At 42.5% G+C, this 14,230-nt stretch overlaps 1 protein-coding gene across 1 annotated transcript; it reads left to right on the top strand.

Moving 5' to 3' along the window:
* Positions 1 to 322: 322 nt before the first annotated feature.
* Positions 323 to 14,108, top strand: LOC116390472 (protogenin B-like). Its single transcript, XM_031860204.1, has 19 exons — positions 323 to 426; positions 998 to 1,297; positions 4,382 to 4,526; positions 4,678 to 4,811; positions 4,908 to 5,204; positions 5,447 to 5,606; positions 5,705 to 5,952; positions 6,595 to 6,759; positions 7,046 to 7,351; positions 8,135 to 8,320; positions 10,168 to 10,263; positions 10,379 to 10,565; positions 10,835 to 10,962; positions 11,123 to 11,293; positions 11,760 to 11,942; positions 12,479 to 12,602; positions 12,710 to 12,848; positions 13,027 to 13,134; positions 13,222 to 14,108. The coding sequence occupies exons 1-19, from the start codon at positions 360 to 362 to the stop codon at positions 13,633 to 13,635; spliced, it is 3,558 nt and encodes a 1,185-aa protein (XP_031716064.1). The 5' UTR covers positions 323 to 359; the 3' UTR covers positions 13,636 to 14,108.
* The last annotated feature ends 122 nt before the right edge of the window (positions 14,109 to 14,230 follow it).

Consider the following 14,230-nt stretch of genomic DNA (forward strand, 5'->3'; position numbering starts at 1 on the left):
TTATCAGCCAACATAGGACCTCCTTGGACATCTTTGCTGCAGGTGTCACTTCCAGGTGAGGCTCTACAAAGGAAGAACCGCACCATCTCTGATCATCACATCATCCTGTAAGTGCAATGTCTTGTGACAGTTCCACCTGGAGGCCCCTTGGGTCCCCAGACCTCAGTTGTTGGAGACGCACTTGCTTCTGGTCCGTACTGTCTGCGCATGCGTAAAGGGGCGAGGGTGGGGGGCCCCTCGGCACCCCTGTAGAGCCGTCGGTCCTCTGTTGCTGGCAGAAGTGCTTTTGGGGATATACGGACAACACGCAGGGCAGCGGCGGATCGCGGTGGGAGAGAATGACACAGATATCCGGATGAATGGCGAAGTTTAAGATGAAGGTCCACCAGCACTGGCTGTTTATTGTTTTGTTTCTGCCTTTATCAAGTAAGTGTGTTGTTTTGTTTTGTTTTTGTTACTGATGTTATCGTTGTTACTATATACGTGCTGACCCGATAAGAGGTCCGCGCACGGACTGTTGATGGCTTAATGTGTATTGTTAACTAAATGCGTATGTTTAGTTTGACGTTATTGTTCCTAGCAGACATATGCAACTATTTCTTTAATTGTTTTCTGAACATTGACTAAAATGAGATTACTGAACAGGTTCTTCAACTTTAACTGTATTCTTTCTAATAGTCCTGTGTTTCTCTGTCATTAGAGTTAACCAAAGCAAATATTAAAACATCATACCAGACTATTACATCACTGTTTCTGAGAGATAAATGGTGTTTTTTTTTAAAATTAGGATAGCACATTATACATCAATGGTAACAACCCTAATACAGCTGCTTTACACAGTGTCTGTCATACTAAGAAATTAATATCGACAACTCCATTCTGTGTGCTTTTTTTAAAACGTTTTTTATAACGTCAATGTCATTTTCTTGTAATATTACATGATATGTGTAATCTGTATTTTGCACTCTTTACTAATGGTCCCATCCTTTTCCTCCAGGTGTTTTGTGTTTCAGCGAGTTGTCCTTCATCACAGAGCCCAGTGATGTTACCTTACTACCACAGGACCCTGCTGTCTTGGACTGTCAGGCTCATGGGCTGCCTCCAGTCACCATCAAGTGGCTGAAGAATGGAGTTAAGTTGGCAGAAAGTGAGCACATACAGTTTCTGCCCAACGGCTCCTTGTACATACCAAAGATAAAGCACACCAAGGAGGATTCAGATGAAGGATTCTACCAGTGCCTCTCCCAGAACAAATATGGAGCTATCCTAAGCCAAAGATCACGTCTGACTATCGCAAGTAAGTATGGAGCTCAGAGTGAAAGGGATTATCTGAAGCTAACATGGACCTTAATCCTGTTGGAAGGATGGGTTAAACTTGTTAGTGATTTCCACTTTGTGGTGTCAACATGCAGGCATCAGAATGGCAAGTTCATGGGTTATTAACCTGGAGATGTGGAGCAGATGTACCCCACCCCTCTCTTTTTTTCTTTACTGAGGAAACACCTCTAAAGTCTGAGTTTCAATGTTATTGGAGCTTGTTCAGACTTAGTCATGCTTGAGTTTAAAGCTGTCGGACCAGTTATAGGATCATTTTAAGAGACAGTTAAAGGTAGATAGTGAGTCAATCTAAAAGCTCATAAATACTCCATAAACATGCCCTGAGTCTGAGCACACTGTCTGTTCCCTGTTTTGAGGAAACACAACACTTGCACACTTATGGAAGTACAGGAAACATTGGCAAAACGTTAGAAAATTAGCCTTCTCTCTTCTTATGTTAGTGGGTTTGCATTGTCACTGCAGACTGTGGCTCTGTGTAATTGCTGAATGGTCTGCTACACAGAGGAATCTCTGAACGGCCACTTGCCTTTTAGCTTTTGTTTGGAGTAACCCCGACCGCACCAGAAGAAAAGGCTGGCTTTTCAGGGCATTTGTTTGTCCACATATCAGTGGACAGGACAGCTGTGTCTATTCAATGGGCCTGGTCTACCATGGACACTTTTCACAGGTCTTAGAAGGGACATCCCTTGACTGGTGTCATGGAAACTAGCATTACCTTCTGAAATATACTGATTTTGACACTGACACTGAGGTTAGAAAGTCTGGGGCAATATGTCCCAATACTCAACAGTACAGAACTATGAAGACCTAGATACAATTATCACACAGGAAGAGATTTATAATAATAGAAAACAGGAAAATTAATTTCATAGGCTTATAGACACACCAAGTATGCTTTGACAATTTTGTTGTGATTGTTGTCAATCTTTTAAAGGGTAACAAAAAAAAAGGATGACCACAGAAAAAACCCTCAAAAGTCAAGTTTGGCCTGGCGTCCAGCCTTTGTCACTGAAAGGGTTAAAGGTTTTTTTTGGTCAGCTGTAGGCAGGGAGTGGAGGATGGGCCTCCTCTGTGCTCCCCTTCTGTCCAGAGGTCCTGGGGGTCAGGGGTCAGCAGGGAAAGCCTTTGTGATGTCACAGGCCTGCTCTGGCTGGGCTGCCCTGATGTTCCTTCTCACAGCCCACAATCCCTTCCACTGGATTAGTCCCTCTGTTGCCCTGTCAAGCAGAGCCCTTTTGTTAAAGAAAGCCCAGTTTATCATGTGGTTGAACAGGCCTGATATTCCAGTAAAAAGAGATGACCCTCTCAAAACATGTTTACATTCAGGTGGTATTTTCCTTGTTGTTCTAGGACTACATCACTAGTTTCAGCACCTCTTGGATTTAAAGAGGTGTCAGCTATCTGTCATATATATCTTACAATATCGTCAAAATAAGTACACATGTGCTTTGCCACTATCATTTTATACTATTGTAGCATTTGATATGTCATATACACAAATATACACAAAACATACAGATTACAAGATCCTCTTTTGTAGACTAATGGTAAACTGACTTCGATCTGGCTCCCAGTTTGGGTTAAAATTGAATGGACAGGGGGTTGAAGCAAACTTTGACCTCTTCAGAGTAACCTTTGTGCTGTTTGACCTAGATATTGATTTGTTCTTTACAACAGGGGTGACCATATTAGCGGATCGGTCTGTGCAGGCCACACCCACCACCTACATCACTGATCCCAGCACGAGTGAAGACAGTTATCTCCCAGTGAAGAGTAAACAACTTACTATTTTTAACTTCCTACCTGGTGTTGAGGGCTTTTCATGATCACCAGTCAGCTATGTTGTCTTAGACAGAATAAAGGGATCATTCCAAACTTCATCAAAATGCTGACCATTTGAACTTAATTTGGGATTTGGTTGTCATGTGTTCACACTAAAGCAAACCTGCCATTCCAGAGGAATAATTCACAAACAAACCCTAAAGGATCTTTTGCCCTGGTTTAGGCCTACTCCCTAATGCACTTCACATATGCAGGGTCTTCAGTTTATTTGTGTAATATTGATGAGATTAGGTCTTGAATGAAAGTATTGGTCTTTAATTTGGATGTCCCAAAGCTGAGTATTTAAATGTGGAGCTTCAGTGGGAGAACAGGGTATTGATTTTCTTTAACATGATATTGACTTCCTTCCTGTGAGTGAGGGGGGAGGGAGGGATTTACCACCTTAATGAATACAGGTCATTGGTCATATCTTACAGAGTATTCTGGAGACAAATGCAGATTGGTGGTTGTTACTTGTGGTGATTATTGAAAAGCTTTTTAAATACACATGAACAGAATGTGACTCAGCAACTTCATCACAGTTGTTTTCGTCATTTTAAAGCAAGTATACTTAATCCATGTCTACATAGCAGGTTATAAGCACAACATTCACATATGCACAGATAGCTGTAAAATATGTACAACATGAATCTGACTAAATGGCTTTTTTTCTGTGTGTAATTATGACATCCCTAACTTCTGCAAGAAAGAAAAAAAAACTTCAACATTTCAACATTGTTTTTGATAGTTTTATGTTCCTATTGGTTGCTGGCAATCCTTATTATGCATAGGCAATTGATTAGTTTTTATCTATAACAATGCATCATTCAGTGTCATTCTTCCATTGATCCATTGATTGGACCAGCTGGTCAGTCTGGGACCTGATAGCTCATCTGCCCACAACCAAGATCATGGTGTCTTCCAAAGATCAATTATTTTCATACAATCAGTTAACATCCATCAAAGTCAGGGCTTTGCATGCATAATGTATAATGCTTTACCAAATATTGAAAGAAAATGCTATATTTATATATATATATATATATATATATATATATAACCGCAAAAGAAATTGCCGTGAATAATCATAGAATATTTAATTCAGCAGCCAACTACTAAAACAACTGCTAGTTGATTTCATAATAAGCTAATGAATTAAGTTTTAGTTGAAATATTCTACTGCTGATATTTCGACCTTGATTGATACATTTTCTTTCCACAGGTATCTCAGAGTTTGTGTTGCATCCTGTGCCTATGGTGGCGACTGAGGGCTCATTGGCCCGATTCTCCTGTGCTGTCACCTCTAGCCCTCCTGCCGCCATCAACTGGGAGCTCAACCAAAGCACATTACCACTACGAACAGACAGGTACCTGTTGACACGCCTTGAGTCATTTTAGACACCATCATATATTCCACTGGACAACATGTGTTTCTAATCTAGAAGGAGCTCCCAAATTCTGTTGCTGTCTACATATACCCCCCAGTTTGAGCCTAACGTTATTGTTGTTTGTTCCCAGAATAACAGTTTTGTCCAACGGAGTCCTTCAGATCCACAATGTACAATTGGAAGATGCTGGACAGTATCGATGTGTGGCAACTAACATCGGTAGCCGTTTGAAGAGTAGAGAGGCCACACTGACTGTCAACCAAGGTACAGAGAATGTATTAACTGGATTTTAGAAATGAGCATTAAACAATCATATTATATAGGCAATTGATTTTTTAACATTTTCCTTTTCTTGTGAAGGTGCAGGTCCTAAACCACGTCAGAGGCCCAGAATCATTGCAGGACCTCAGAATGTCACAGTTTCTCTTCACCAAACTGTGGTGCTGGAATGTGTGGCCACAGGCAATCCCTGGCCCATCATCTCCTGGAGCCGTGCTGACAGTAAACCCATTGATGTGTACAACGCCAAAGTGCTGGGCAATGGAAACCTTGTTATTACTGATGTCAGTTCCAAGCACAGTGGAGTCTACCTCTGCAGGGCAACCACCCCTGGAACCCGCAACTACACTATTGCTGCAGCCAACCTCACAGTTCTAGGTACACTAAACTCTGAAGTAGTTTTGCAGCACTGGTTCTTATTGCTTCTCACATTCCATAATGCCTTAACACAACTAAAGCGTTTGCAGATGGAACTAATTTTATACCTGAAGAATAAGTCCATGCCTGCTTGGAAAGAAAGTGTTATTTGCAAGATGCCACAAAATTTGTGTTTTGTGGGCTAATAAATAGAAAGCGATAGCCTTTGTTTTCATCACTTTTCTCTTACTCCTCTGCTTTAGTGCCACCATCCATTGTCGAGAGGCCCGAGAGCCAGACCCGTCCAAGAGCAGGCACTGCCCGGTTTATGTGCCAAGCAGAGGGAGTGCCCCCGCCACACATCAGGTGGCTAAAGAATGGAGAAGACGTTCACTTAAATGGAAGGATTAAGATGTACAACAGGTATTGCAATCAAACCGGAGTACCGTGAAAATCATCAATTACGATTGAATTTCTCGAGGTTAGTGCTGGTTGTTAATATTTTGTTTATTGCTTCACAGTAAATTGGTGATTACCCAGATCATCCCTGAAGATGATGCCATCTATCAGTGCATTGCAGAGAGTGAACAGGGTTCTGTGCTGTCCTTGGCTCGCCTTATTGTTGTCATGTCCGAGGACAGGCCCAGTGCACCAAGAAATACTCATGCTGAGACCATCTCAAGCTCTGCTATCTTACTGGCCTGGGAGAGACCGCTCTACAATGCAGACAAAGTCATTGCCTACTCCATCCATTACATGAAGGCTGAAGGTGAGACCAAAAGGAAGAAACACTTAATTCTGTTAAAAGTTTAATTTAAGCAGTTGTGAACTGGGAGCTGTGAAGGTGTGAAAAGATGCAAGATCACAGCTAACCACAATAAGATATCTCACGCTCACATGTGATAATCTTTCCTTGGTGAAGGCCATCTGTTGTTGCTGCACAGAGCATGCACAGAGCAGAGGTCAAGGAGGACTCAGAATGGCAACTTCACTGAAATAACAACAGGTTTAGCCAGCCCATTGTCCACTCCCCAGCTCATTCTGCTTCCAGTTAAAGGGACAGGGTATCTTTTTAAAAGCCCCATAGTCTTGCAAACCAGTAGCATTTAACATAAAGCATTAACGTAACAGTTAAGTAACTCTATTAGGATAAATCTGCCTTTGTAGTAAACACATCTTTAGATGTTTAATTAGGTTTGCTTGAAGACCCCTGGAGGAAGTTATGTGGCTGTGACTTGTGTTACAAATGTTTATAGAAAAGATGAGTGACATCAGGAACTGCCGATATCAAGCCTTTCAAAACACTGACTGTTTACATGGTACATGTCGGACAACCTTTCATAGAAGTCTCTTCTTCTTTGGATAATCTTAACCCATTTCCTAACCCACTTCATGATCTGTTCCATGTCAGGTCTAAACAACGAAGAATACCAAGTTGTTATTGGCAACGACACGACCAGTCATATCATCGATGACCTTGAGTCAGCTCGAAACTACAGCTTTTACATCGTGGCTTATATGCCAATGGGAGCCAGTCGTATGTCAGACCAAGTCAGTCAGCATACCCTGGAGGATGGTAAGCATAGAGCATTGAGTCTCCCAACATTCCTTGCAATAAATCACTCTGGTAGTTAAGCTAACATGCATGCTAGGGATGTGTATACAGAGCACATTTTGAGTGGAAATAAGGGGGATGGGTGATTCTAGTGTTAGAACAATTTTCTACTCACTAACAGCAACAATTTGTCAATATATACTGTAGATATATAACAGTTTGTTTGTTGCCATTCATGTTTGTATTCTAAAGAAATCCATCACCACATCAGAGCTAAGTATATTTTTATATCCATGTCCATCCACAGTGCCTTTGCGTACCCCAGAGCTAAGTCTGATCAGCCAGAGCTCCACGGACATTCAGGTGATTTGGCAGCCGCTGCCCGCCAAGGTAAGCCGCGGTCGGTTGTCTGCATACAGACTTTCCTATCGTACAGCTGCGGACAGCGCTGTCACATCTGTGGAGTTACCTCAGAACAGTACCGAATATCTGCTGGAGGGCCTGCAGCCTGACACCATCTACCTGCTGCGCATGGCTGCAGCCACCCGCATGGGCTGGTGTGAGCCTTCTACGTGGACCTCGCACCGCACACCTAAGACCTCCAGCAGCAAAGGTAAACCTGCAGAAGGATGAAACATAAATGTTGTCTGGTTGTATAGAGCAATTTTGTTCACTTCTTTTTTTGCATTTGTCACTAAGTTTTCATGCATAATTGAATTTATTCAGCGAGGTGAGAGGCAAACAACAGGTTGCTGTAGAGTAATGGAATCACGTGGTGCCAAAATTGTAACTGGCTATGCTTTGCTTTTGTTGAGTCGCTGTTTTGCTGCTCTTAGAATACCAGGAGGATCACTAGAGCTCATGCAGAGTGGCTGGCTCATGACTAGAGTTTGCTCTTGTAGCATTGTCCCACACTCTTTGTGTTGGTTACCCAGGAACCTTTGCCCTTCGCTGTCAGTGATGTTAGAGTGGCCTCAGTCACGGGTCATAAAGAGAGGGCCTCAGGCATCTATGTGGGGGAAAGAATAGCCTCTTTTCATGGCCTGGTGTGTTGGGGGAGGCTGTTTGTTCACCAAAGCTGGACATCTTGTTTTCAAAAGTTTGGTTATATATTTAGGTGTTGAAGAGCAGCACAGCCGACAGAATTATACTTTTTATTTGAGAGCAAGATCTAAAACATGATTGCTGGTGAATAAAAACCCAAAATGTAATGTGCAGCTTAGATAATAACTAGTTCACACCCAAACCATTGTGTTAATGAGATGTTCCTCCATCCATCCATCCTTTTTCAATACCCAATGTCCTGTTGTTTTTTGTTTGGTATTCCTTTGCGTTCAGCAATTTTCTTTGAAAATGAGAGCGTATTGATAACATTTTCGATGTCTCTGCCCCATAGTGCCTTCAGCCCCTACTCTTCAACTTGAGCCGCTTAACTGCACCTCCATTGTGGCCCGCTGGCAAACCTCCCCACAATCTGTGGTTGTGCAGGGTTACCGGCTGTGTTACCATGAGGAAGGCCAACCGGAGCAGCCCATCATCCAGCTGCAGGCTCAAACCTATACCTACACCATCAGTGGCCTTGGTGAGTGATGCACTTGTCATAGCCGTCTATTTGTCAGATGATGGGATAGTGGAGGGGGATGAGAAACATATAACGTGTATATTTCACTATGTTTCTACCATCTAGACCTGTACATTTGGTGTAGAGACAACAAAGAGTGACCGAAGGGTTCTCACTCAATTCGGTCCCAATTTAATTCAATGGACAGTTGGAAGCTATATTTGCATTTTGCCCTCTGTCCTGATCAATATGGGCTGACCCCTCTTGCCTAACCAGTAGCCCCTCCAGTCTGGCTGCAGTATTGTGTGGGAGCAGGCTCCCAGGGTTATAGGTCAGGATCCAGATGTCCCTCCCGCCACCGTTTCCCATCCTGAGGCTTGCATAATTATCCCTGGCCATTGTGTTCCATCCAGGGCCAGACCTGCCCTGTAAGACCCTGGCCACTACCCCTTTTAGCTGGACACTGAAGCACACAAACAAAGACCCCTGGGACTGGCCAAAGCTGGACCAAGCCACTGACCTCTAGCCCTGAGACAGCAGTCCTGCCTTAGGACCCTGCCCCCACTGGTCATCTGTGCTGTCCATGTCAATAGCCCTCAGCAATCTATGTGCAGCATGAACCAGGGCCATCAAAACTGTTAACAATATAATTTTGTCTGATGTGAGTCTTTAAGCACAGTGCACTTCCTAAGCAGTTCCGATCCAAAAAGTTAAATTAACAATGGGTAGATTATTAGAAACTGTTTTTGATCAAAATGTTTTTGTCGTAATACCTTGCTCGATCTGGAAGAACGCTTCAGTTTGATTCTATATTGATAATCACACAAGCTGTGATTGGTTCCATATCACTAATCTCAATACACGTTCTGTTTTGGAGCCATGTTTCTTTCTGCGTTGCTCCAAGTTGAAGGCTATAACACAAGGCCAGTAGGAAGGACGTGAAAGGGGGAACAAAAGGGGCCCAGCTCCTCTTCCACAGTCCTGTGCCCAGATTCCTTCTGTTCTATCTTGGCCTGACCTGGTGACCCCAGTCAAAGCCCCCCAGTCCCATGGGCCTAGGATCCCAGCAGCTGAACGCTGCCACTGGCCCAGCCCCCCACAGCAGGCCTGGACACACCACCTTCACTGGTCAATACCCAAAGGCTGACCTTTCACACCAGAGGCATAAAACAAATCTTAACACTCACGTTTCAAACAAAAGTTTCCCAACCCCAGGCCCCAACGATCTTGCTGATGTCTTTCAGCCAGTACTTGATACAGACTTGTATTTCCCATAATTACTTTTTTCAAGTTTTACCTAATCTCACCTCTGTTGTTGTCCTCAATGTTTGTGATTTGTTTGTATTGTTTTTGAAAACACAACCTATTGCTGATAGGGTTTTATAGTTGTAAAATCTTTATAGGCTTTCAAAAGGGAAAGAAAATATATTTTTTGTGATAGTTTTTATTGAGCTTATTGATCATGTCACCATATTTACTGGGCCTTGGGGCTGGTTGATTTGTCTCATGCTCCTTACACATGACAACACATGATAAATGAGAGGTTGGGGTGACTCAGGAGACCATGCATTGTCCATGCATAAGGAGTGGCCATTTATGACCTACAAACATCCCCTCCTGCAGCTAATTGTCAAAGTGTCTGCCCTTTTTTTTTTTTTTTAAAAGATGCTGCTCTATTTGTTAACCATCAACTCTGGTATTTTAATGGATATATTTTAGAGTTTGGAATTCTTGTTTGGCCCCAATTGGACTATTCATTTGAAAAAAGCTGCTCTATGCGATTATTGTAACGTCAATTTGACCAACCTTCATTTGCAGTTGAAGCAACATGGGCAGAAATGGTTGAAAATTGATTATTTTTGTTTCAGACCCAAGGAGAAAGTATCATGTCAAGATTCTGGCTGTCAGTCAAGCTGGAGATGGCTATCAGACAGACCAAACAATTAGTACCCCGGGATGTGTGTGTAAGTATATTTCTCTGTTGCTTTTTTTAGAAGTCTTACAACTTAAAATGGAATTCAAACCTTTTCTCAAATTGAGGAATGTGACAAAAATATGCATTTTGCTTGCATTGATCAGCGGCTAGAGACCAACTGGCAGCAGCCCCTCCGCCTCCAGGTCATATGACTGTCTTGGCCAACAATTCATCTGCAGTTTCTTTAAGCTGGAGCCGTCCTACTTTCCCTCCTGGAAAGGCTGTCAGCTATACAGTCCGTTGTACACCTGTGGGCACCCACAACGCCTCTGCTATACGCTACCTTCAAACGTAAGCTGAGAACCCCCCAAAAAATCTGTAATTTACATCTGACATAATGAATAAAACCTCCAAAAGATCTTTTGTTTGCACAAGTGTTAACGTTATGTTATAGCGCATGTTTATGAATTATGTTTGTGCCCTTGTAATTTAAATCATTTGCTGTTTGAAATGATATAAGTATTTAAGCTTACCTTACATTCTCACATTTTATAACAGTCAGTATCTCTGGATTATTGTCTGCCAAATGCCCATAATGTATGAATGTTGTCTGCCCACAGTACCAGACAGAGTGTGATGGTTCAGAATTTGGATTCAAACACTCGCTATGAGTTTGTTGTGCGTCTTCATGTGGACCAGATGTCGAGTCCCTGGAGTTCTGTTGTTTACCATCGGACTCTGCCAGCAGGTAATAATATCAATTACTGTAACATCATTTTGTCATGACTATGTTGCTGTTTGTGTATCCCACCCCTCTGCCATCCGGACTCAATTCAGATAATTGCGTATTTCTCACAAAATGTCTTAGCAAGTGTTGTTTATTGTGAATGTGATTTCTCTGTGTGCAGCACCTAGCCACCCACCAGCAGGAGTGCGAGTAAGTCTGATCGAGGATGACACTGCTCTGGTGTCCTGGAGGGAGCCCATAGAGCCCAATGTGGTGGTTACGCGCTATACCATCCTGTACGCTTCCCAGAAAGCCTGGATGGCGGGACGCTGGCAAATATTGCAGAGGGAGGGTGAGTAGTGGACTGGATCGTGTTTTCTGTAAATTCATTGATGCAGAAAGCACCTACAGAAATCACATTGCAATTTTATAAAGATATACAATAGCAGAACATTACATAGTTCGATAGTGAAAACAATGAGGTAATGTCATAAAAGAAATGAAGAAATTCCCTTAAGCATAATTAACTAACCGCTGAATATATCTAAGGCACTTTTATCCAACATAGTATGAGTGTTGGAGTGCTGTAGGGCAATTTTAAACATATAGGAACATTTTATTTTGAGGAAACATTTCAACATATCTCACCCTGTAGATTGTGTATCACAAGGAACCTTCTGTCACCCCAAGTTATAGTGGGTTTTGTATCATCTGCACTCCCCAGCTTCAGATATATTCTGTAAACAGATATTCATGCAACATGAATTGCACCAGTATCAGTTTTCTGTATTTCTAATCCTTGCTGCTTTTGTTTACAGGGAGCCACACAATGGCCCTGCTGGAGAAGCTGGAAGCCGGGAACGTTTACCTGGTGAAAATCTCTGCCTCCAACCGGGTCGGTGACGGGCCTTTCTCTAACATTGTGGAGCTGGCACTGAAGCGGGGAAACACCCACCGCAGCAAGAACCCCAGGCACTCTGACAGCTTCCCCGATACAACAGGTAAGCATCATTAAACACTGAAGCATACATGATAAGAGGTGTCTTATCTTGATGAGTTCATTCATTTGTTGTATCAAGCTGCTAGTTATGTGGCAGGACGTTTATAATTATATGAAAGCAAAGCTATACTCTGATGTTAGTATTCTTAGCTTGAAATGTAATGATTTTAATTTCTCTCAGGGTATAATGTAATATTAGGGTTTTGATACCACTTAGTGCCTCAAATTAGGCTTCATTTTATTAAGTTGCTTCATTAAATCTATGTATCTTGTGCTGACAAAGTGCATTTTTACTGTGAGGTGATGTGCTTTGACTTCAGTATGGATTCATAGTCGTAGTAAAACTGGTCTATGGGGAGTGAATGAAAGTTCCTCTCTGGTAGGAAACAAACCACTAGGAGGCGTAAGTCAGCAACACTTGACAACCTTATTAATTTATAACCGAAAACAAATCTCCTGTTTATCAATTTTCTCTAAATAGTTTGAGGTCACGTGTAATCTTTTGTAATCTGAAACACTGCTTTTGTTATCTTCCAGTCTTATCTGATGGTCTCTACCACATAGACCAGAGGTCTATGACAGGGATCATTGTTGGTGTGAGCATCGCCTTGGCCTGTATTGTTATGTGTGCCTTAATCCTCATCAGTAAGGGCAGACCAAGGTACTGATCATCATCATTTTGCAATAATGAAAAGCTGTTGACAATTACTTTAGAAAACATAAACAATCTTTTCTTTGTTTACATTATTATCTTTGAATGACTCATAGGAAATCCTCCAGTCACAAAGTCATTGCTGTGGGAGCTGCTGAAGGTCCACATGCTGGTTTGTCTCTGCCCAATGAACACCACAGAGAGAACGTTGAGGCCCTTATACCCATGATAAGTCACCACTTTCTAGATACCAAGGTGAGCCAAACAAAGAGAGAGAGAGAGAGAGAGAGAGAGAGAGAGAGAGAGAGAGTGAATGATCTTGTGATGATGATTCTTAATTGAATTAATTTCACAGTTACATGTTCAAAGTTCAGAAGAGCACATGACCATGAAAATAATCTGCGTTTCTCATATGTTTTCTCATTTGTCACAGAGTGAAGCTAATATGGTCTTAAATAGTGCCGGTCCTATCAGCAGCAAGAATCAAAGCAAGAGGTGGCTGCTCCTCAAGAGGGAGATCAGGAATCCAGCTGAAAGTGATGTAAGTGATGCAACATTATTCTCAGTCAGTCAAATTTTTTATTTATTTTTAATCTTAAATTCAATTTGGTTGTCTCTATCCCATTAGGCTGAGAGGAGAGCCAGCTTGTATGAGGCTGGCAAAACAGTTTTGAGGTATGAGGAGCAGTTAGGTTCGGTGCCCTTGCCACCTTCGTCCAGGGAGATCATCTATGGACCGTATCACTCGGAGAGCTCTCACACCAGTGAGGGCAGCCAAGAGACGGGAGACTCTGGACACTACTCCAACGAAGAAAGCAACGAAGAGATGAGCAACCCTTCGACCAACCAAAGCTCCCGACCTGAGTCTTTTGGGTCGGACGATGGCCCCACTGCCGCTGAGCTGAAACAGTCTTTTGACGTGGAAAATGAGGAGATGTTGAGACATCCCCTCCATCACTCCGCCCCTGATGCTACCCGCTTCTGCTGCATCTCAGAGTGCTCTCATCCTGCCCTGCACACGTCACAAGGAGTCGGCTCCTGACATCACCCAGCCTAGATCTTCTCTCCAGCAGCCGAAGCTACGCCACTTCCACCTCGTTTGCTTCCTGAGATGAGCCCCTCGGTTATTTCCAGAGGCACATGGGATCAGGAAGCCAGCTGCTGCGATGGACGAAATGTGCTTTTGCTTCGGATCTACCTCAGGATTGTTTGAATGTTTGTTATAACATTTAATTTCCATTTTACTTTACTTTCTACCTGTTTGTCTTTTTGGCGTTGTCTGTCCTAAACCAAAGCTCACCCATGATGAATGTTAAAAAGAATGTCAGAAATGTACTGTGATACATTTTCATTATATTTAAAATTACTTTCCACTGGAGCAGAGGGTGAATTTGGGCCCTTTAGAACGATTATCTACCTCCCGTGTTCTGTTCTTGTGTATACATTACTACCTCCTTTTCACCACATGTTGTGCAGTATTTCTCAGACTCAGGGGACAAGGTGAAAACATTTTATTTGCCATGTCTGAAAACCTCTGTTGGGACGTTATTATATAGAGGTCCTCACTTTTTGAATTTTCGGAACTTTTATTTTCACGGTTTTAAGAGCTTTTGTTTCACATTGTTTGTCTTTGAATG

The sequence above is a fragment of the Anarrhichthys ocellatus genome, unplaced genomic scaffold (genome assembly GCF_004355925.1).
Source record: "Anarrhichthys ocellatus isolate YVR2014 unplaced genomic scaffold, GSC_Weel_1.0 scaffold2, whole genome shotgun sequence".
Classification (NCBI taxonomy): Eukaryota; Metazoa; Chordata; class Actinopteri; order Perciformes; family Anarhichadidae; genus Anarrhichthys; species Anarrhichthys ocellatus.

What these genes read in the sequence shown, in the direction of transcription:
- LOC116390472 (XM_031860204.1), top strand. Translation starts at nt 360, where the DNA reads ATGGCGAAGTTTAAGATGAAGGTCCACCAGCACTGGCTGTTTATTGTT. An exon ending in CCATTACATGAAGGCTGAAG is followed by an intron (nt 5,953 to 6,594) that starts GTGAGACCAAAA and finishes GTTCCATGTCAG; the next exon opens with GTCTAAACAACGAAGAATAC. An exon ending in ATCAGTAAGGGCAGACCAAG is followed by an intron (nt 12,603 to 12,709) that starts GTACTGATCATC and finishes AATGACTCATAG; the next exon opens with GAAATCCTCCAGTCACAAAG.